The 24,517-nt window shown below is 48.8% G+C and overlaps 1 protein-coding gene across 4 annotated transcripts in view; it reads left to right on the forward strand.

Annotated features, from left to right (window-relative positions):
* Nucleotides 1-24,517, forward strand: part of RNF10 (ring finger protein 10) — a 78,416-nt gene that overhangs the window by 12,855 nt on the left and 41,044 nt on the right. For all 4 annotated transcript variants that reach the window (XM_073582752.1, XM_073582756.1, XM_073582755.1 and 1 more), the window contains exons 4-5: nucleotides 5,464-5,554; nucleotides 7,336-7,520. In XM_073582752.1, the coding sequence (XP_073438853.1) occupies nucleotides 5,464-5,554; nucleotides 7,336-7,520 (276 nt within the window). The remainder of the gene's footprint in view (nucleotides 1-5,463; nucleotides 5,555-7,335; nucleotides 7,521-24,517) is intronic.

A 24,517-nucleotide genomic window follows, 5' to 3' on the forward strand; every position in this document is an offset into this window, starting at 1 on the left:
CTCGCACAGAATCTCGGTAGGCTCGGCTCTGAGGCAAGGATTAGCTCTCCTCGGCAGTTATTCCCGAATATCTGCAGCCAATCAGCGCAGTTCACTTATGCCCAACCCTTCAGGGGATCTCTGCTTCAGGCCCACCGCTACCTATTACGCCTGTGCGCGCTGTAAAAAGAAGTGGGCATCGGGTCAGTTGTCCCCATTCTGCCCCCCTGCAGTCCTTCAAATATGTCAGCATCTCAGGAACGCACAGAGTCCCGGGAGGAGGGCGCTCTTCCCTCCTCTCTCCCCCCGGAGTGGGCCGTTACTTTTGTCAAGTCAGAAACGGACTGTGACATTGTATCAGTCGCTGGTCCAGGTCTTAGAACGTTTACCTCAGCTATCCTCAGCCACCTCGGCCCCGACCACCTCTCGGGGTGAGTCGTCCGCACCTGACCCCGACCTTCAGAGAGACAGACAGGGAAGGACTTCTAGGAAGCGGGCTCTGTCCACTTCGTCTTCGAGCTCGCAGGGCCCTTCCGCTCCCAGGCCTCCTTCTCCTTCCTCGGATGACAACCTTCAGTCAGGCGAGGATTCTCATTCGGAAGCTAGCTCAGAGGGGAACAGCGTTTCTAAGACGCGGGACATGGTCGATAGTCTTATTGCAGCTATCTTCCAAACACTAAAAATTAAACAGGATGAGGCTCAAACTCAGGAAAGCTCTGTTCTCCTTAGACGAGCCAGACCTCTGTCTCGAACCTTTCCCAATCACAACGATTTCGACACTACCTTATCCAAACACTGGGAGCGCCCTGAGCAACGTTTCTCAGGCCGCAAGTACTTGGACGTTCTGTACCCCTTTGACGCAGAACTGCTCTCAAAGTGGTCCAAGGCTCCCAAGGTAGATCCTCCAGTTTCCCGGATAGCCTCAAAAACGGTGCTCTCTCTGCCAGACGGGGCATCGCTCAAAGATCCTACTGACAGGCAGATTGAATCTCTGGCTAAGTCAATCTTTGAGGCATCTGGCGCCTCTCTCTGCCCTATTTTCGCATCCGCCTGGGTGGCGAAGGTCATTTCCGCTTGGGCAAAAATTCTTCGCAGAGGCATCTTAGCGTCAGCTCCTCAAGACGAGTTGGAAGATCTTGCAGATCAGATTAACCAGGCGGGAAAATACCTTTTGGCCGCCTCCTTGGACGCGGCCGGCTGCGTAGCAAGGGCTAACAGCAACATAGTAGCTGTACGCCGAGTCCTTTGGCTAAAGTCATGGAATGCGGACACTACTTCAAAAAAGTCGCTTACCAATTTGCCATTCCATGGCTCTAGGCTCTTTGGAGCAAAGCTGGATCAGATAATTTCTGATGCCACTGGAGGTAAAAGTACTTCGCTTCCCCAGTCTCGACCAAAACGTCCTTTCAACAGAAGGGGGTTTCGACCGTTCAGGCCCTTTCGTCCCTTCTCTGCCACGGAGAGAGCCACTCAACAGGATCGGCCGCCTGCCTCCAGGGAGCGGGATCAGAGGAAACCTTCCTACAAACCCGCTCCTCGCTGGAGATCTAGAGGTCAATATTCCAGATCTGCAGGAGCCAGTTCCGGCAGATTTTCGTCTAAGTGACGGGTCACCCCCACCTGGAATTTCTTCCAGGGTGGGAGGCAGACTTTCCTTTTTCGCGGATGCTTGGCTGTCCGTTGTCGACGACGCTTGGGTCAGAGAACTCGTCGCATCCGGTTACAAAATCGAATTTGCTTCACTCCCGAACAGACGGTTTTACCGGTCTCGTCCTCCGCGACAGCGGGCCCAGATTCCGGGTTTTCTGCAGGCCATTTCCTCCCTTCTTTCCGCCGGAGTCATTGTTCCCGTTCCCTCAGACGAACGGTTTTCCGGGTTCTACTCCATTCTCTTTGTGGTCCCGAAGAAAGACGGCTCTCTTCGTCCTATTCTGGACCTCAAATTGCTCAATCGCCACGTGAAGATTCTTCATTTCAGGATGGAGTCTCTCCGGTCGGTGATTGCTTCCATGGAGCCCGGGGAATTTCTCTGCTCGGTGGACATTCGGGATGCCTATCTGCACATTCCAATCTGTGTGCAACATCAGAAGTATCTTCGATTTGCGTTTCAGGGAGACCACTTTCAGTTCACAGCTCTTCCTTTCGGCCTGGCTTCAGCACCCCGGGTTTTCACGAAGGTGATGGTGACCGTCATGGCCATCCTTCGCTCCAGAGGGATCCTCATCATCCCTTATCTGGACGATCTTTTGATCAAGGGTTCGTCTCGCCAGGACTGTCTCCGGAGCCTTCAGATAACCCTGGACACTCTCAGCCGCCTAGGTTGGCTGGTCAAAAAGAAGTCCATTCTGATCCCCACCCAGCGTCTGACCTTTCTGGGTATGGAATTCGACACGGAGCTAGCCCGTGTTTTTCTTCCAAAGGAGAAATTTACAACTCTGTCCAAAGGCATCAGAACTCTCAAGAGGCCTGCTCCCATTCCCATTCGGTTCTGCATGAAGGTCCTGGGGAAGATGGTGGCCGCCATGGAAGCAGTGCCCTTTGCGCAGTTTCATCTTCGCCCACTCCAGCTGTCTCTGCTTTCAGCCTGGTACAAGACCACAATGTCCTTGGACCGTCCTATTCGGCTTTCTCTCAGAGTGAGGCAGTCTCTCTCTTGGTGGCTACGGCCAGCATCAGTTCTCCAAGGGAGGTCCTTCCTTCCGCCTCAGTGGCAAATCATCACCACAGATGCGAGCCTTCTAGGATGGGGAGCTGTGTTCCATCAGAAAGCGGCCCAAGGCCGCTGGAAGCCACAGGAGTCTCTCCTCCCAATCAATCTTTTGGAGATCAGGGCTATTTTCCTGGCCCTTCTTCATTGGCAGCCCCTCCTCTCCGGCAAACCGGTCCGTATTCAGTCGGACAACGCCACGGCCGTGGCGTACATCAACCATCAGGGGGGCACGCGCAGCAAACAAGTAATGTCAGAAGTGGCCAAGATGTTACGTTCCGACAATCTCCGCCGTCCATATTCCAGGGGTGGAAAATTGGGCAGCCGACTTTCTAAGTCGCCAGGGCCTAGCGTCCGGCAAATGGTCCCTGCACCCCGCGGTTTTCTCAGATATGCGACCGTTGGGGCACCCCGGATGTCGATCTCATGGCATCTCGGATGAACCACAAGGTGCCGCAGTTCGTAGCCAGGTCCATGGACCCTCTAGCCGTCGCATGCGACGCACTGGTGACTCCGTGGTCCCAGTTTCAACTTCCGTATCTGTTCCCGCCTCTGGCATTGATCCCTTGGGTGGTCAAAAAGACAAAATCGGAAGGCGTACCAGTGATTCTAGTCGCTCCAGATTGGCCGAGACGGCCTTGGTACGCGGAACGGTCAACATGCTCGCGGACGTTCCCTGGAGGCTTCCGGACCGTCCAGATCTTCTCTCGCAAGGCCCCCTTTACCATGAGAATTCTCAGTCTCTGAGTTTGACGGCATGGCCGTTGAGACCGCAATTCTGAAGGAATCAGGTCTGTCCAGTCAGGTTATTCAAACTATGATCAGAGCCAGGAAACCAGCCTCTTCCCGCATTTACTATAGGTACTGGAAAGCTTTTTTCCGTTGGTGCGATGATAACAGTCTTTCCAATGTCTTTTTCTATCCTGGGGTTTCTTCAGGCTGGGCTAGACGCGGGTCTGTCCCTCAGTACGCTCAAGGGCCAGGTTGCCGCTCTCTCTATCCTCTTCCAAAGAGAGCTAGCTTCTCTACCACAGGTCAAGACCTTTCTACAAGGGGTTTCCCACGTGGCTCCTCCTCATCATTCGCCAATAGACCCGTGGGATCTCAACCTCGTCCTTGGCGCTCTCCAGAAGGCGCCGTTCGAGCCTCTCCAGGACATTCCTTTGTCCCTTCTCTCTTGGAAGGTCACCTTTTTGATCGCCATTTCATCCATCAGAAGAGTTTCTGAATTGGCGGCCTTGTCATGTCGTTCCCCTTACCTCATTCTCCATCAGGACAAAGCCGTCCTCAGGCCTGTTCCTTCTTTTCTTCCAAAGGTGGTTTCCGCTTTCCATATCAATGAGGATATCGTCCTTCCTTCTTTGTCCGGCTCCATCTCATCCTCTTGAGAAGTCTCTCCACAAACTGGATGTAGTTAGACACGCAGGGCTCTATCTCGCCAGGACTTCTTCCTTTCGTCTGTCCGATTCCTTGCTGATCATCTCTGAAGGTCGCCAGAAGGGCCTTCCGGCTTCCAAATCCACGATCGCTCGCTGGATTCGTTCTACCATTCTGGAAGCGTATCGTCTTCAGGAAAAGCGTCCCCCTCCGGGAGTAAGAGCTCATTCCACCCGGGCTGTGGCGGCTTCGTGGGCTGCTCGTCACCAGGCCTCGGCCATGAAAATTTGCAAGGCCGCAACCTGGTCATCTTTGCACACCTTCACGAGGTTCTACAGGGTTCATACCCAGGCCTCGTCTGATGCTGTGGTTGGTAGGAAGGTTCTGCAGGCGGCGGTGGCTCACCGGCCGACCTAAGCCTTTCGGTTACCTTCGTTCCTTATTGCTGTTCCCACCCTTGGGACTGCTTTGGGACGTCCCATGGTATTCTGTGTCCGCCAATAAGGCGATAAAGAAAGATGGATTTTTGGTTCTTACCGTAAAATCTTTCTTGGAGCCTTCATTGGGGGACACAGCACCCTCCCTGTTTAAGTTGTACCGTGTTGGGTCTTAGAGTCCCTTGTTGGGTTGGTACATATGGTTCGAGTTTTTCTCGTTGCTTCTCCTACTGCTTTTTCACCAACTGAGGTGCTTGGTGCCTGTCGGTGGGTGTATACTGCCGGGGAGGAGCTAATTTTCTTGTTTTTGCATAGTGTCAGCCTCCTAGCAGCAGCATACACCCATGGTATTGTGTCCCCCAATGAAGGCTCCAAGAAAGATTTTACGGTAAGAACCAAAAATCCATCTTTTCCCACCCTTGGGGCTGCTTTTGGACGTCCCATAGTTACCTGTTTCCCACAGTGAAGCGAGAGGGATTTTTGTTTCTTAATGTAAAATCTTTCTTGGAGCCTTCATTGGGGGACACAGCACCCTCCCTTAATGTTGTACCGTGTTGGCCGACGTGCCGTTTGTTTTGGGTTGGTACATATGTTGAGTTTCTGGTTGCTTCTCCTACTGCTTTAAAACTGAGTTGCTTTGTGCCTGTCAGTGGGTGCATACTGCTGAGGAGCTTTTTTTTTTTTTTTTTTTTTTTTTTTTTTTTTCCTCCTTTTTTGCATAGTGTCAGCCTCCTAGTGACAGCAGCATACGCCCATGGTTACCTGTGTCCCCCAATGAAGGCTCCAAGAAAGATTACATAAGTGCCAAAAATCCCTCTGTCCATATTGTATTGTATTCTCGTGATGCAAAATACAGCTGTAAATGGTAAAAGTTGTCTCGGGTTATCTTATCTGTGTTGCCAGCCAGTTAATTTCCTCCTTTCTGTGCTAATCTAGTTACATGCATTCATGCTTTTGTTATAGCTGCCAGTTTGTGGTGTCAGACGATCGCGATTACAGCGTACATTTCAAAGAGCCAGACACCCTTGTTAGCTGGGATCTGGTGGAGCAAGTGGTAAGTAGTACTATGTACACTGGTGTATTTTAGCATCTTTAAATTAAACCTGTATGTCATGTATATTTTAGTAAATTGTATTGCCCATAAAACTGAAATTCTGTACCTGTCAAGATGTGTTGTGTATTTCCTCTGTTCCTCCTGGAAATGTAAATTGACAGTTGGGTGTTACCAGCTAGAGGGGCATCTGTAGATGCTGATACTGAAATACACCCAGTTAATGTATCCATAGCTTCCTACGGATGAGTGAAGGTTTCCAGTAAAATAAGGAAGCATTGTCTTTTTAAAGGGTCTATTTAGAAAAATGCAATAACTGGCACATGCACTTGGCTTGTATTGTTAATGCCCAATGAAGGGCAAAATCTTTGTTTGGGTGATTATTCGAACTGACATTAAAGAGAACCTCAGCATGTTTTGGCAACCTCATCTGAGAGGAGCATAGTGTAGGAAGAGGCCCTGATTCTAGCAATGTATCACTTTACTGGGTGCAGCAGTTGTGATACATCACAATCAGTGTTTTTAGATGTAGCAGAGATCAGAAAGTTGACCCACGTCCACACCACAACTTTTTGTATATTGACAGTGAGTTGCTAATCGGTGCTGTGGTTGTGGCTTGACCATCTCTCACGCAGAGGACAGTCTAGACAGTGATCTGTTGATGAAGCACTCACTATATGGAAACAGCACCCATCCTAATAAATGACACATCTCTGGAATCTGTGTCTCGGCTATAACCTCATGCTGCCTTCAGATTACGTGGCAAAACTTGCTGACAGATTTCTTGTAAAATGGTAATTCTGGGTAGCACATCTGAGTTTAAAAACAGCCGTCTAATATTTTGAGGTTGCTTAGTTTAACCCCTTAATGATCGCCAATACGTCTTTTTACTGACCTAGCGTCCCCATACAGGTGACAATCCAGCAGCTATCAGCTGTATGCTATAGCTGACAACTTGCTGCCTCAGTGTTGGCACCATCCATGGCCGTTTAACCCCTTAATTACTGCTGTACTTGGTGACTACAGATTCTAGATGGTTAAGTTTGTAGGCTCCATGTTTAACCTCATTGGCACCCTGTGTGCTTGATCGTGTGGTCTTGATATATTTCATGGCCAAATAATGGTCTTAAAATCTTCCAGCTATAGCGGCCTGTTCAGACATTAGAAATATTTAGGTTGTAAAAATGGTTTTACATTACTGTCATGTCACTGCATTATTTCCTGAAAAGCACTTGAAGGGTTAATAAACTACCTAACCGCAATTTTGAATACTTTGAGGGGTGTTTTTTAAATTTGAATCACTTTTGGGGATTCAAATGTGACCCCCAAAGTCATTTCAAAACTGAATTGACCCTAAAATAAGCTTGTTTTTGTTTGTGGTGTGTTGTGTTTTGTTTGCTTGTTTTTTTTGTTTTTTGTTTCCTTGAGGAATTACTTACATTTTTAAACCTTGTTTTACATAACATTTTAAAATTTTTTTTTACAAATGGTGCTGATATAAAGCAGACATGGGGGAAATGTCATTTACTAATGTTTTTTGTGTACTATGACTATCTGGATTAAAGCGATAATCATTGCTAATTTGACCAATTTGTAATATTTTTATAAAAAAAAACCTAAGTTTACCATTATAAAGTATATGTCACAAAAAACCAGCTTCCTGGATTGCGCCGACTGATCAGCTGATCGGTGCTGCGGCTGTGTCAGTCGCAGCACTTGAATGGAGAGCCCAACACACAGGCAAGAATTTGCACAGCGTGTAACATTGGTTTTGTCTGTTTCAGCGCGTCTCCAGTCATGAAGTGCCATCTTGTCCTATATGTCTGTATCCACCTATTGCTGCAAAGATCACTCGCTGTGGCCACATTTACTGCTGGGCTTGCATATTGCATTACCTATCGCTGAGTGAAAAGGACTGGAGTCGATGTCCAATATGCTACAGCTCAATTGTGAAAAAAGACCTGAAAAGGTAATGCTTAATGGCCGCACAGAGGGCTGTAACTATAGGTGTAATTGATACTCTGAATAGAAATGTAAACTTAAGCTTTTATGTGGTATGTAGCGTTTTGGTTTTCAATTTCACATTAATGCAGAGCAATTAAATTGCACTGATCACTCATACCCATACAAAGGACAAGGAGATTAATGTTACCCACCCCAAATACAATTTAAAGAGAAATCTGTGCTGGAAAAACCATATACATTGGTATAGATCATGCTAGTGACACTACTTAGAAATTACTCGATCGTAGATAGTGAATTATAACGATCAGTCCCAATCTAAGCCTGTAGGTAGAACAGACTAAGACTTTGCATTGCGGAATTTGTTTTTAGTTCCACCATTCTAGGTGGGTATGGTTTCATGACCTTGGAATGTCTGACTCCGGCCCCTTCCTTTCAGTCTCCATCTTGTGTAACCCCTACCTTACAATAACCAGACGCATAACCAACCTTTTGGATAAAATAGGCCACAGCAGCCCTGTTTATTAAACGTATATAAATTACAATAATTCAACATGACAATATATTGACAAATAATAAGGAACAGGATCTGTGAAAGCCATGTAGCAGATTTTATTGCGCCATCAGCCGCACCTTATTCCCTCAACCGCACCTTATTCCCTCAACCGCACCACACCAGTACGAGGACCCTCATGCTTAAGCCCTCAACTGCACTACACCGGATCGAAGACCCTAACTGAATGGTGACATCAATTATATTGTCCTGCTGAGACCTCAGCCCAGTAGGGACCCCTTGCAAAAGAGGGGAGGGGTAGGTAACCGCCCCACCAAAATGGGCCCCCATCTCCCCCCTTTGCTACCATCATGTGACTCTCCACAGACCCGTTCCCACCACGACAGACCTGCATGACACCATATGCATGTATGTCCCTCCACACCTTATTGGCCTTCTCTAAACCCGCTCAAACCCAGTGGCCAAATATCTATACCGATAGGTGTTACATACACCCCATCCCGGCGTAAATGCTCCCTGGACAGTACCTCCAGATCGCCATGCCGCTCTACCACTACCCCATTCCTAGCCAAAAAACGCGACCATATCTCCACGCTAAACGGGCCACAATGTTGGACCAAACAATGACCATCCCTGGGTGGGCAGCCATGAAGCCTTAAAGGGAAGGTGCCGTGTTTTTTCATAATTCAATGTAAAAAAGAAAATGTTATAAAAATTGTCCCCTAAGCTTGACTCAGTGGTGTCTATAGATTTTTTTTTTTTTTTTTTTTTACTATATTAATGCAGCCACTGGGGGCTGCTATCTTACCTTTCTGGTTGCTGAACGACGCTTTCCATGCTCATTTATGGCAGTCCCTGGGCATAAGACACAAATCGGCTGCCGACCCCTATCTGTATCATTGCAGCAGCATCAGCTATGAAATGGGCACGCCTCTGTGGGCAGCTCAATTCACAGCTGTAGGTGTGGCCAGGCGCCATTTTATTAGAGCCCAGTGCTTTCCTTTTAGCTCCATTTACACTCTATTGCAAGACCTGGATGCTGTACTATTGCAGCATAACAGGGCTTGGATGTTCACTCTGCACATACCAGCTGCAGGAGAAGATACAGGACAAGCTCCTGGAGACCGAGCTGCTCTTTCCAAAACACCCAACCAGCTGCAGCCCCTGCACTTGTAAAACATAGGAGTTGCTCCCTGCTCTTTCAAAACACTTGGCAATCTGCTGGACATCTAATCCTATCCTGTGTGATAATGACTGCTGAGCCGTATATCTAATCCTATCCTCTGTGATAGTCTGCTGATCCGTGTATCTAATCCTCTCCTGTGTGATACTGTCTGCTGGACATCTAATCCTATCCTGTGTGATAATGACTGCTGAGCCGTGTATCTAATACTGTCCTGTGTGATACTGACTGTTGAGCCGTATATCTAATCCTATCCTCTGTGATAGTCTGCTGATCCGTGTATCTAATCCTCTCCTGTGTGATACTGTCTGCTGGACATCTAATTCTATCTTGTGTGATACTGACTGCTCAGCCGTGTCTAGTCCTACCCTGTGTGATACTGTCTGCTGATCCGTGTATCTAATCCTATCCTGTTTGATGCAGTCTGCTGAGCTGTGTATCTAATCATCTCCTGTGTGATACTGTCTGCTGAGCCATGTATCTATTCCTATCCTGTGTGATACTGTCTGCTGAGCCGTGTATCTAATCCTATACCATGTGATACTGCTCTCCTGAAATACTCTGTGCTGCTGTCACCCTGCTGTTTTTATGTGTGATCTACATGGTGGTATTGTGTATGATCTATATGTTGGCATTATGTGTGAACTATATGGGGGTATTATGTGAGAACACTATGGCAGTATTATCTGCTAAAAGGGGACCCATTCTAGGGTGGTTCTGGCTGAGCACCTGCACACGGGTCAGGGGTAATAGTTGGGTGCAGGCAGGGGTGGGCTGGTGAGGCAGCTGAAGAGAGGGGTCTCATTTTTATCGTTGCTGTATGGCTACAATTCCCCCCCCATCCTGCTTCCCAGCGTCACCCCGGACTGCGCCTGTCGCCTCGCTTTCACACCGCCTGGACAGGATCTGAGGAGGGGAATGGGGTCTTTGCCTGCAAAGTCTGGATCAGAACAGGCCATCAATCAGCAGAAATGAGGAGTGACATCACACCCATGTCAGCAGATTCCGCCCGTAATTACTGCAGGGCAGTAATGTGAGCTAGTTGTACACTAGGTTTTTGTGCCAAATTTAATAATTGTGTACGGACAATTGTGTACAGGCCAATTGTGTACAGGCCAATTGTGTCCAAGGACAATTGTGTACAAGGACAATTGTGTACAGGGCAATCGCCTTGTACACAATTGTCATTGTACACAATTGTCATTGTACACAATTGGCCTGTACACAATTGTCTGTACACAATAGTCCGTACACAATTATCTTGTACACAATTGTCCTGTCACCCCAAATTTCAGTAGCTGCTCTCCCTAGTGTTAACAAGTGGAAATGCCAAACTCTTTAAAATTATTTTTCATATTTTACAAAATTAAAAACAAATGATAATTTTTAAGAAAAATGTAAACATTAAATCTTTTTCAATTGCTGAAAATTTTTTTTTGATGGCACCTTCCCTTTAAGCAGTCAGCTTTAATGTCCTGAACCAAGTCCCTGAAAGTGCGGACCCCTAAGTTGTTACCCCCTGCGTGAATCAATAAAATATCTGGGGGTCTATCCAAACCCGCATAAAACTAGAATTCTGGAACCAACCTGGACCAAAACCTTCCACTAACCCCTATCACCTGACTGTTGCCTCATCCTGTCTTAACCCAAGCCGCCTGCCGGCTGGTCTGACGTCAGCACGTAAAGCTCCCCACACCACGTACGAGTGTCCCAACAGCGGACCATCTGCAAAAAACGAAACTAAGACAAATTGTAATTTGCAACCCCCTTTTTCCCTTCACCCATGACAGCACCACATGAGAGAGGGATCCGCCCCGCCAGGACAGGAACCTACTGAAATATAAGGGGCGGCACCTCTCCCCCGCTTCAGTTGGGTTCCTGTCCTGGAGCGGGATCCCAGGCTGACAACGGCGGTGCCTGCCATGGATGAAGACATGGACCCAGGGCCGTCCCGGCGCGGGAAGAGCAGGTCAGCTTACCTGCAGCGCTGGCCGTCGGCGCCTGGAAGCGCAGTCCCCGGGGTTCCTCCAGCAGGCCCCGGGTTTGTGCGGGTGCGGTAAGGCGGCCTCCATTCGGGGCGCTCCTCCGTGCCTCCCTCCCCCTGCGCGCGCACCCCCGCTCGCTCCTTCTCCCTGGGACAGGGGAAGCCGGGCGCGACTTCCGGCGCCTGACGTCAGCGGCGCGGTGCAGCTTGGGTATGCGCCGGCTGACGTCACGGACGCGACGGACATGGCGCCTAGTGCGGCGCCGGCCACAAAAGAAGGAAAAAAAAAGTGGCCGGCGGTCGCAGGGGGGAGGGTCAAAGGGATCGCTCACCGGGGCCTATTTAAAAGGAGGCAAGGAGCAGAACGGCCGGGCTGTTACAATGGGGTCACAGCAGGAACGCTCACCGTCCCCACTGTCTCTACCCCCGTCGCAGACCTCGGCACGGAAGCACGGTAGCCGTTCGAGCGGTAAGAGCAGCAGCCGTCCGAGCCACAGATCAAATGATTCCTCGAGATCGAGAGAACAGACCACATGCTCCAGCGCAGCCTTCCAGCCCAGTACCCGATTTTGTGGGTGGTGAGTGGATCTTCGTGAATGTTAGACCATTATTAATAGGGTCCTTTTTGTGTGTTATTTGCTTCCTTAGGTGAAAGGCAAAAAAGCAGGGAGCAAAAGAAATAGGGAGTGTGCGATATGCCAGAACCCCCTAGCGAAAGATTGGCAAAAAAACCTTTGCGCTAGCTGTATACATCAAACAGTGGCGGAGGAAGTGCCGAGCCTAGCAGCTCACCTCAGATCTGTCATAAAATCAGAGGTGGAAGGTTCACTTAAATTATTATTAAAGAAAAAGAAAGTAGAAGAAACTCCAAGTTCTTCATCAGACTCCTCCTCGTCCGAATATCAGGCTGAGCGCATGTCCTCTTCCTCCTCGGATAGTGACACGGGGTAGACCGTGTTTTCTGGTTGAGGATACTGATAGTCTCCTTAAAGCCATTAGGTCAACTATGGGCCTTCAGGAGGAAAAAGCGACCAAATCCCTAGAAGATGTAATGTTTGGTGGGTTACAGGAAAGGAAGAAACGCACCTTTTCAGTTAATGAAAAAGTCCAGGCGCTCATCGAAAGGGAGTGGAAGAAGCCTGAAAAATCAGGTAGCCTTCCTTCCTCCGCAAAAAGGAGATATCCCTTTTGACCCTAAGGATATGGAAATATGGGACAAGGTCCCAAAAATCGATGCGGCGGTATCCAGGTCATCCAAAAGGTCGGCCCTGCCCCTAGAAGACTCAGGAGTACTAAGATCCACTAGATAAGAAAGCAGACTCCTACCTAAGGCATGCTTGGGAAGCAACAGCGGGGGGACTAAAACCTGCGATAGCCGGTACCTGTACAGCCCGGTCTTTAATGATCTGGCTACAGCAGCTAGAAGAAAAAATTGCATCCAAGATGTCTAGGGAGAAAATTTTAGGAGACCTGTATCTGCTACACGGAGCAGCCGCCTTTTTAGCCGACACCTCGGCCGATTCCATGAGGTTGACGGCGAGAGCAGCGGGACTATCAAATGCTGCAAGGTGTGCATTATGGCTTAAAGGGTGTCCGGGAGATCTACAATCAAAAGCCAAATTATGCTCCCTTCCATGTGATGGACAATTTCTCTTTGGAAAAAATCTGGACGAAATCCTAGAAAAAGCGGGTGATAAGAAGGGCTTCCCCAGGTTTCAGGGAGATCAAAGAAGACCGCCCTTTCGGAGGGGGAAATTCAATAGAGGCCGGCCTCCGGGAGATCGGAAAAGATGGGAAGACAAGAGGAAGAAAGAGTCTGGATTCATGTTCGGGGGAGCCGCTTCATCCGCAAAAAAGTCCCCTCAATGACGCCGGCATCCCCGTAGGGGGGAGACTGATGCTGTTTGGTCAGGCCTGGGAAAATATATCTTCCAATACTTGGATTTTAAACATCATAAAGGAAGGTTTAAAATTCCCCTTTTTTCAACAGCCAAGAGCATCGTTTGTGGTGACCCCCGTCAGGAGAGGGGTAGAAGAACAGTTGGCCTTAGAGGCAGAGATCCTAAGCCTGCTGGACAAACATGTCCTGATCGAGGTCCCAAGAGGACAGGAAAGAAGGGGTTTCTACTCGCCCCTCTTTCTAATAAAAAAACCGGATCATTCGTTCAGGACGATTATAAACCTGAGAGGCCTCAACCGTTGGATACAGAACCAAACCTTCAAAATGGAGTCAGTGACTTCAGCTATAAGGCTGTTACACCACAACTGTTTCATGGCGGTAGTCGATCTAAAGGATGCTTACTACCACATCCCGATCCATTCAGAATACCAAAAATACTTAAGGGTAGCGCTCTACATTCGGGGCAACCTCAAACATTTTCAGTTCAGAGCCCTTCCATTCGGCATATCCATAGCACCGAGGGTGTTTACAAAAGTAGTTGCAGAGATGACAGCATTCCTCCGCATCCACAACACAATTATAATACCCTACCTAGACGATTTTCTAATTGTGGGCAACTCAGAACGTCACTGCACAGAGCAAGTAGAAAGGGTGATAGATACCCTATGGAATCTCGGCTGGATGGTGAATGTCAAGAAGTCAAGGCTACAACCCTTACAAAGGCAAATGTTCTTAGGTTTCATCTTGGACTCAAATCAACAAATTTGTCTCTTACCAGACGCCAAGGTGGAAAAGGTAAGGGATATGATCTTGGCAACAATAGATCAACCTCACACGACCCTGAGAGGGGCAATGTCCTTGTTAGGCACTCTGACAGCCTGTATCCCAGCGGTCAGATGGGCACAATTTCATACCCGTCAACTACAAGCAGAGGTCCTATCAGCACAGAAGTCGCTAAAAGGCTGTTTAGAAGGAAGGCTGGAACTTTCCGTAAAAACAAAAGGCTCTCTCAGATGGTGGCTAGACAGAGCAAACCTACTAACAGGGACATCGTGGCAGAAGCCAGTGTCCGACGTGATAATGACAGACGCAAGCTCCTCGGGGTGGGGAGCGCACCTAAGGGGACGGGTAGCCCAGGGACCCTGGGGACACCTAGAGCAAAACGCATCCTCCAACCTAAGAGCTACGGGCAGTAAACAGAGCCCTAAGGATATTCATGCCCACTCTAGAAGGCCGCAATGTCCGGATTATGTCGGACAACAGCACAACAGTAGCCTACATCAACCACCAGGGAGGGACAAGGTCACGCTCCCTAATGCTCGAAACCAACAAGATCTTTCACAGGGCAGAGACACCTACACTCCCTATCAGCCCTACACATCAGAGGGGTAGAAAACACACAAGCCGATTTCCTAAGCCGCAACACACTAAAACAGGGGGAATGGACCCTGAATCGGGTAGTGTTCCAAAAGATAGTACATCTTTGGGGAGAGCCAATAATAGACCTCTTTGCCAACAGAAGCAACAGGCAGGTAAAAAGATTCTGTTCACTGAACCCAAAGGAAGAGCCATGGGCAGTGGACGCTTTGCAAATTCCGTGGGATTTCAAGCTAAGTTATGCCTTTCCTCCGGTAGCTCTAATCCCAGTAGTAGTGAAAAAGATAAGGGAAGATCAGGCCAGAGTGATCTTAATAGCCCCGTTCTGGCCAAAAAGGCCATGGTTCTCACTACTACAGATAATGTCCCTCTCAGATCCGTGGGTGCTGCCAGAGATTCCAGACCTGCTAGCTCAGGGTCCGGTATTCCACACGCAAGTCAAGGGGTTCCATCTGACGGCGTGGAATTTGAAAGGTCACTTTTAAGTAATAGAGGATTCTCCCCTGGGTTGGTGGCTACACTGATGAAAAGTAGGAAGCCAGTAACAACTAATATATACGGTAGAATATGGAATAAGTTTCTGCAGTTTCTGGGGAAACCATTAGACCAAGAACCCCCGATCAAGACTATCTTAGAGTTCTTACAGGCAGATCTACAGCTAGGCCTAGCGGTAAATACACTCAAAGTACAAGTTTCAGCGCTAGGCGCTCTATATAATTGTAACATAGCGGCAAACAGATGGATAGCTAGGTTTATTAAATCCTGCCACAGGTCTAGACCAGTCCCATCGCAAAAAATGGCTCCCTGGGATTTAAACCTTGTGTTAGAAGCTCTCACAAAGGAACCATTTGAACCAGTACAACAACTATCAGTGAAATATCTTACCCTAAAAACCATTATTCTAGTGGCCCTTACATCGGCACGTAGGGTAAGTGACCTGCAGGCCCTATCAGTTAGTCCACCGTATACCCAGGTATACCAGGACAGAATTGTCCTAAAAACAGACCCTGCTTATTTACCGAAAGTGGTGTCGGATTTTCACCGTAGCCAGGAAATCGTCCTCCCCTCCTTCTGTGAAAATCCGAAAAACCCAGGAGAGGAGAAATTCCATAATCTAGATGTGAAAAGAGCCCTCTTAGAGTATATATCAGTAACCAGCCAGTGGAGGAGGTCCCAGTCCCTATTTGTAGCCTTCCAGGGTGCCAGGAAGGGTTATGGAGTATCGAAAGGGACTATTGCCAGATGGATTAGGGAGGCCATTAGTGTAGCCTACTCAGCTAGTGGTGTTCCGATTCCTGATGGCATCAAGGCTCATTCCACCAGAGCCGTGGCGACCTCCTGGGCTGAAAAGGCAGAGGTATCAATTGAGCAAATTTGTAAGGCCGCTACCTGGGCCTCACCCTCAACCTTTTTTAAGCACTATAGATTAAATCTATCCTCCTCGGCTGACTTGACCTTTGGTAGAAGGGTGCTGCAAGCTGTGGTCCCTCCCTAAGGTGTTTCAAAGTCTCCAAAAATCTCTCATGTGGTGCTGTCATGGGTGAAGGGAAAACCACCATGGTTACTTACCGGTAGCCGGTTTTTCCGGAACCCATGACAGCACCCGTATATTCCCCCCCCCTTTTTTTCACCGTATGGGTGTGCACAATAGTCGGGTGTATTTGTGTGATGTGGTGTTGGATAAACATGTAACTAACCGGGAAGTCCTCTCAATGCTCTGTAATCCAACTGAAGCGGGGGACAGGTGCCGCCCCTTATATTTCAGTAGGTTCCTGTCCTGGCGGGGCGGATCCCTCTCTCATGTGGTGCTGTCATGGGTTCCGGAAAAACCGGCTACCGGTAAGTAACCATGGTTGTTTTCACTGTTAAACATCCAACATTCCTGTCCGGACATATGACACAAAGCGTAATGATTCCCATCTCCCAATCTTGCGCACCGCCATTGCACTGAGGCCCCACCTGGCAGCTTCCCTCGCTGCCCCTGTACAAAATGAATGGGACCCGAATTTAGAATCATCTACCACAATCGCACCTAAGCACCTCTTGAATATGGATATAAAGTGAAATTTAGACAAAGTTGAACCATCCTGATGAATCAACAAAGATCCCTCGGCACCGCCCCTCACCAACAGAAATTGAGACGTTCTATATACTGGGTATTCTGTTAATCCTTCCGCCACCCATAATTCCATCATACAGCCCTTACTATAGCGATCTGTCTTCGACTTCTGAAGTCTACAACAAATAACTCCGGGTTCACATACCACAATTCTTGCTAACTAACTCGCTTGTTTGAAACGCTGCAATGAAAGCTAAACTGAAAGCCGTCAAACAACAAAGTTTCATAACTAGACCGACATCTTTTTCCAATGCTGCTAACATCCTACCCAGCATTTGAAATGAGATCGGGTGCCTCCAATCCTGAACCGCCCTTCCTTTCCTGAACACCTTTACAGCTTGTACCACATAATTCTTGGTAACATCTTTTACGCCAGACAATTTGAACAGAAATGCCAATACCGCCATTCGCCTATTCAACAGACACCCCCTTCCTCACATGACCTGCCAATCATGTATAGCAATTCCACTCTGTCTTCAGCAGAGTGACAACTCCCTGTACCCGCCTCCAATCTATACCAATAGTCCCACACTGCATTATAACAATGCCACGTTCCAATAGCCACCGATGCCTCACTTAACCTCATTGCTGATCCCAATACGAGATTCCATAAGCTCTCTGGCCTATGTGTTCCGTGCTGCTCCGACTCCGGCACCAGCTTCCGAAAGAGGCCACACTGAAATCGAAAAATTGCATCAGAAATCGAATTCCTGACTCCTGGCACATGCTTCGCCCTCCACCATACATTCAAATGCAGGCATCGAAGTACCACATATTGAATCAAGTTCACCATGGGGGAGAATGCGCTGACAAGTGACTAATACTCTGCACTATACATGTTATCTCACAAAAAACCTCACCCTCTTGTTTTGCAACGCCTCCTCTCACACTTCCATGGCTACCACAATGGGAATTGGCTCTAAGACCACGAAATTCTTTCAGCCCATTGACTCTCCACTCATCCGGCCACTTGCCTTGAAAATAGGCTCCAAATCCCAATGATCCTGCTGCATCTGTCACTAACGCTAAATCAACATTTTCCAGGACATCCACCTGACAGCACCATGGAGGACTTCCTCCTCCTGACAGGGACAAGAAAGCACACGAGAGGTTAAAAGGTCCCGTCCAACCCCATTTCCCTCAGTGTTTTTCCTGTCCCTGCATGGAGGGACACATGAGAGGAGCTGCAGAGCTTACTGGAGGGCCCAGGGGGATCAGGCGGCCAGTCCAAACATTCCCCCTGTCAAGATGCCCGGGCCGAAACTTCCCGGTTGGGGAGTCCCTCTGCCCCAAAGGCCAGGAGCAGGACGATGCTCCTGGAGGGAGCCACTCCTCCCGGTGGGAGGCTCTCGGCTCCAGTCGGTGGCCGCCATGGCAGGCGAAGGTCGGTCCCCTGCAGGCAGCTGGCTGGGCGGGCACTGGTGTCACGAGGAAAGAGCCGTCTGAGGCGCAGGAGGGGCTAGAGTCCGGGAAGAAGTGGAAGCGACAGGACCCAGCCTATCGCGAGAGCATGCGTGTCACTGCCGGTGACATCACACGCCGGTCTGAATCACAGTGCGCGCTCCAGGGGCTGACCATCTCTCTGGAAGCACAGATCGCTAAAGGATGGACGCAGAGGCTCCGGCAAATGGTGGGGTAAATGCGCCTGGCGGAGATCACCCTCCCCACACCCATCCCCGCAGCCCAGGACGACTGACATGGGTACCCCATCTTATGTTGATGGGATAAGGGAACCCCAGCAGCCCCCCGTCAGTGACTAAGGACCCTGCCAAGGCCACATCCAAGTCGCTCCGATGCCCTGAATGCAGGGTAAAGCTGCCAGACACCCATAGCAAAACCCTCTGTGGACCCTGCACATCAAGGGTCATAAGAGACGAACAGCCATCCCTCCTCTGAGAGAGATCCTTCATACGGGAGGAAGTCCAAGCCTCCAGAGCCAGCCTCGCACGACAGCAGTCCCCCAGTCCAGGGCTGAGCCGCAAGGGTCCGAGGTGGGAGGCAGACCCAGTTTCTGAAGCAAACTCGATTGAGGAGTCAGACTACCAGAACTCGGATCTGGAGGAGGAAGGAGAGATCCTGGCGGACAGACAGGTTCCAGGCAGGAAATTCCTGTCAAGGCGGTCAGGAACACTATGCAGATCAAGGAAGTTCCTAAACCGCATTCCAGACAGGACTTGATGATCGGTGGTCTGGTGGCCCAGAGACAGACGGGTGTTCCCCGTAAGTGAACACATTAAGACAATGGTCCATGAGGAGTGGAAAGAGGCAGAACGTCTGCTTGTACTATCTCGGGACTTTAAAAGTCGTCTGCCTTTTGACCCCGAGGAAACACGCGCATGGGAAGGAGTCCCCAAAATCGATGTTTCGGTAGCCAAGGTCACCAAGAAAACCGCCATCCCGTTCGAGGACTCATCAAGTCTCTGGGACCCGATGGACGGGTAGGTGGACGTTCTATTAAAAAGGACATGGGAGACTTTGGCGGCCCTCATTAGGGCTAACATAGCAGCCACCTCTGTGGCCAGGTCTATGTTTCTGTGGATAGGGCAGTTGGAGGAACACCTAAGCAACAAGACCCCTAGATCTGAGATCCTGGCATCCCTTCCACTCATGAAATCGGCCACGGTGTTCCTGTCGGACACGTCTGCCAAATCAGTAAGGTTCGCAGCCAGAAACAGCTCCCTGTCTAATGCAGCTCGGAGAGCGGTCTGGCTTAAATCCTGGTCAGGGGATAACGCTTCTAAGGCGAGGTTATGCTCCATTCCCTTCTCAGGCCTAAGGGTGTCCGGTCCTGCTCTAGATAACACTTTAGAGCTAGTGTCCGACAAAAAGGGTTCCCAGAAGAAAAACCTAAGTGGCCTCAGTCCTTTCGGAGAGTCCCCTTCTCTAGGAGACAGGCTGACTTTAGAAGCCAAGCCAGGCCCAACAGAGGCTCCTACAGGAGCTCCCACAGCCAGGGTGGGAGAAGCAAAAGCTCCCTTTTTGCGTCAACCTCCAGATCTAGAAGGCAATGACGCCATAGGTATCGTGGGGAGACTCCGCCACTTCGCAGTGAATTGGGCCCGATTTACCCACAATCAGTGGGTTCTCAGAGCCATTGCAGAGGGTTACAGCATAGAGCTTTACTCCCCCCCCCCCCCCCCCCCCCCGACAGATTGCCCCCACCGTAGTCCCGGCGGACTCCGCCATGTGGATGGACCTACAGGAAATGATCAGATCAGAGGTTATAGTACCGGTTCCTCTGACAGAAAGGGGAAAGGGACACTACTCCTCCCTGTTCTCTATTGCAAAACCATCCGGCGAGGCCCGAACTATTATAAACTTAAAACCTCTAAATGCCTGGGTCAAGTACAAGAGGTTCCGGATGGAATCAATTCGGTCTGCAATACATCTAATAGACAGGGATGCGGTCATGTGCACCCTCGACCTGAAGAGTGCTTACTATCAGGTCCCTATCCATCCTTCATCCCAGAGTCTGCTAAGATTCGTGGTCAAATTACCAACTCTGACCTGCCACTTCCAGTTCCAATGCCTTCCATTCGGGCTGGCTTCGGCCCCCCGAATCTTCACAAAGCTGGTGGCGGAAGTAGAAGCCTACCTGAGCGGTCAGGGTATCGTGATCATACCATACTTGGACGATTTCCTCCTGGTGGCAGGATCCGAAGAAATGCTCGTTCGAGACAGGAACCGAGCAATTACAGTAATGGAGTTCCTTGGCTGGGTGATCAACTGGCAGAATTCAGACCTCATACCAGAGTCCAGAAAAGTCTTCCTCGGAGTTCTCCTAGACTCGGGGGACAGAATATCCCTGCTACCAAAAGAAAAGCAGAAGACTAGTCGGGACAGTCGGAGACCTGTTGAAGCATCGCTACTCCATAAGAGGGGCAATGGAGGTCCTGGGCCTGATGACCGCTTGCATTCTGTGCGTCAGATGGGCCCAGTTCTATTCGAGACCATTACAAAGGGAGATCCTCGCAAGATGGGACAGAAGTCGGGCTTCACGCGACAGACCCATAAGGCTGCCAGGACTGGTGAAAAGTCACTATGGTGGTGGACACAGCCCAGAAACCTCCAGGTGGGCGTACTATGGACAACCCCTCCATACGTGGTAGTCACCACGGATGCCAGTTCGGGGGGGGATGGGGAGCACATGTAAAAGGGAAGATCTTCCAGGGAAGATGGCCAGTAGTCATCAGAAGCAGATCCTCCAACTACAGGGAACTCTATGCGGTCTGGGAGACCCTGCGGTGGGACCGGTCGGTCCTGAAGAATCAACATGTCCAAATAGTATCCGACAACGTAACAGCGGTGTCATTCCTGAAGCCCCAAGCACCGACCACTCCAAGCCATAGCAGGAAGAATATTCGCCTGGGCAGAAGGAACAGTCCTCTCAGTAACGGCAATCCATCTACAAGGTTCCCAGAACGTGGTAGCGGATTACCTAAGCAGACAGCAGGTCTGCCTGACAGTGGGAACTGGACAAGGAGATTTTCTGTCAACTGTGTCATCGTTGGGGGACCCCCAGTATAGACCTGTTCGCAAGCTGAAAACGCAAAGGTCTCCAGATTCTCCTCCCTGAACCCTGCAGACCACCCAGAAGGCGTAGATACCCTGAGCCAGGCCTGGGAAGAACCCCTCTCTCTTGCACATTCCCACCACTGGCGCTCATACAGGCGGTACTCGGGAAGATCCGTGAGGGCCGCGCAAAGGTGATGATGGTCGTTCCATACTAGCCAAGGAGAAGCTGGTTTCCCCTACTAGGAGCCATGGCGGAGGAAAACCCAGTCGTTACCTCGGAAGAAAGACGTCATCCACCAGGGCCCGATCCGCTATCCGAATCCAGCAAGACTCCACCTCTCGGCGTGGATTCTGAAAGGGACATCCTGAAGGCAAAAGGCTCATTAGATCAGGTCATATCTATCCTACAGACCAGCAGGAAACGGTGATGTCCGCAATCTACCAGAAAGTATGGAAGAGATTCTGTCTGGACGGTGGCAGGTCCGATCTTGTGGTGGGTATCCCTGACCTCCCTAGTATCCTAAACTTTCTACAGTCAGGATTTAATAAAGGCCTTAAAGGGGTTGTCTGGGCTTCTCACATAATCTCGGTACATATCTGGGCTGCAGAATTATGACTAAGTAATTTACTTTCTGTCAATAGTCTGCACGGTTTTCTAGATATTCTGAACAGAACGTCCAAGGGGGGGGTGTGTTGTGGCATTGAAATGAAAACTAGTTGTAACCTCCTACTCTACTCCAAACATGCCCTCTATAGCAACAATGCCACCCTCCATAGCTACAGGCCCTCCCTGTCCACATGAAGCCCTCATCACACAGTAACAAATCCTCCCCCTCTAGCAGCCTCACTGTAGCAAGCTGAGCACCAAGATGAAAATTATTTTAGTGATCATAGAACCGATAAATGAATTTGAATGCATACCAGGATGGAGGAGACACTGTGCACCACACTCAGAAACCCCAACGCGTGTTTCGAAACTCGTTCCTTAGGGGGTGTGTGAGCATCTTGGTGCTCAGCTTGGGATTTTTCCCTTCACTTTGTCATGCTTTTCACTGCTATATTACTAGTCTTTGATGAATTTTTTTTTTTTTTTTTTGTGACCATTTGCCTTTTATATTAACTGTTTACTTCAAGATGAAACATCCAAAAAGGTATAGAGTCCGTTCACCACTACTCTGCTGTGCTTACAGTATCACTTTTTTATCTCATTGTTGCTAATTGTACCTGGAATTTAATAAAGATTAGTGATATTTTTTTTTTTTTTTTTTTTTTTTTTTTAAATCTTGGACGTTATTGCACTGTTTCTTTTCCATCTGTTTGCACCTTGGCCAACAGTGAACCATGACACCACCTTACCCACACAAACACCTTATTGAATGACATGTAAGACAGAGACCAACCCAGGATTGCTGCTATCATTGACTGCCCCCCCCTATGATAAATGGTGTATCAGTCAATACTTATTTGGTTCTTTCTTCAGGACCACACCCAACGGAGAAATCTTTAATTGTGGCAATGGTAGTGACTGAAACGAACTGGCCATCCTGCCCAACTCCACTTCTTTACCCAATTTTTGACCAACTAACTTGGGTAGTTCCACAGCAGACCTCAAATTCCGAACCAAAACCGATCCTTCACAACTGAAGGTATCTGAAAACCAAACCGAAAACCCTCCTTCAACAAACATGCCGCCTCCCTATTAGGATGATGCTCTAAATACCGCTCCATCTGCTCTACCCTCACTAGAGTCGTCCCTCTTACCCACAGTTTGCCCAAGCTTTCCTTTTCCTCTTATCCCCTTCCTTACCAATGACTGCATAGTACATCATCGGTAAGGATCCCCTGCTTTAAGGTGGGCTCTGGCGGTGAGCCCACCTCAAAGCCACGACAAGTCAGCTGTTATAAACAGCTGACATGTGCCCGCAGTAGGTGCGAGCGGAATCTCCCTCTGCCGTGCCTATTAACTAGTTAAATCCCGCTGTCAAAGCTTGACAGCGGGCATTTAAATAGCAGTTCCGGCCGCCGGGCCGGAAGTGAGCTCATCGCCGACCCCCGTCACGTGATCTGGGTCGGCGACGCATTGCCCTGACAACCAGAGGTCTCATAGAGACCTCTATGGTTGTTGCAGGCAGATTGCTTTGAGGGCCCCCTGGTGGCCGGCGCTCAAAGCACTGCATGCAGTAAATCTGCTACATATGGGCGATCAGGTTGTGCATGCTTCAAGCCTCCTATGGAGGCTATTGAAGCATGCCAAAAGTGAAGAAAAAAAAAACCTAAGTTCAAATCGCCCCAATCAAAATAAAACAATTGAAAAAAAAAATTTAAAAAATCACATACCAAATGTGTCGCTGCGTTCAGAATACCAAATGTGTGTATCGCTGCGTTCAGAATCGCCCGATCTATCAATAAAAAAAATTATTAACCCAATCGCTAAACGGCGTAGCGAGAAAAAAATTCAAAACGCCAGAATTACGTTTTTTTGGTCGCCGCGACATTGCATTAAAATGCAATAACGGGCGATCAAAAGAACGTATTTGCACAAAAGTGGTATCATCAAAAATGTTAGCCTAGCACGCAAAAATAAGCCCTCACCCGACCCCCAGATCACAAAAAAATGGAGACTCTACGGGTCTCAGAAAATTGTGCAATTTTTTTTTTTTTTTTTTTTTTTTTCTTTAAAGCAAACTGGAATTTTTTTTCACCACTTAGATAAGCGAGAACCTAGACATGTTTGGTGTCTATGAACTCATAATGGCAGGTTAGATTCAGCATCTAGTGAACTTAGCAAAAAAGCCAAGCAAAAAACAATTGTGGGATTGCACTTTTTTGCAATTTCACCACACTTGGAATTTTTTTCCGTTTTCGAGTACACGATATAGTAAAACCAACGATGTCATTTAAAAGTACAACTTGTCCTGCAAAAAACAAGCCCTCACATGGCCATATTGACCTTAAAAAAATTATGGCTCTCGAAAGAAGGGGAGCGAACACTGAAAAATCGAAAAAAGCTCCGGGAGTTGAGGGGTTAAAGCACTTTGAGAAGCTGTGTTGTCCCTCACAACCAGAACATTTGTTTAAACCTACATGATGTAAAATTACATTCCTTCTCATTGAATCGACAACACAATCCCTTCTTTGGCTGCCAGGGTAACTGTCAGTGCAGGGGCACCACCGGGCAGGAGCAATCAACTGACCCCAGTCCACTAATGCCACACCATAATTTGCACCTAAAACCCCTCCCATCCACCATTTCCAAATTGACAAGGATGATCCCACTTCCTCCAGCCAGTAGCATCTAAGGAATGTGACATCACAACGCTGTGTAACTAGAGGCAGTTGTAGAATCAGCTGTGAGGTCATGCACTCTATTGTACACCTCATGTTTGAAGCAGGGTTGTGGAGTCTAAGCCAA

Source organism: Dendrobates tinctorius, unplaced genomic scaffold (assembly GCF_039654945.1).
Source record: "Dendrobates tinctorius isolate UK_male_01 unplaced genomic scaffold, ASM3965494v1 ptg000073l, whole genome shotgun sequence".
Classification (NCBI taxonomy): Eukaryota; Metazoa; Chordata; class Amphibia; order Anura; family Dendrobatidae; genus Dendrobates; species Dendrobates tinctorius.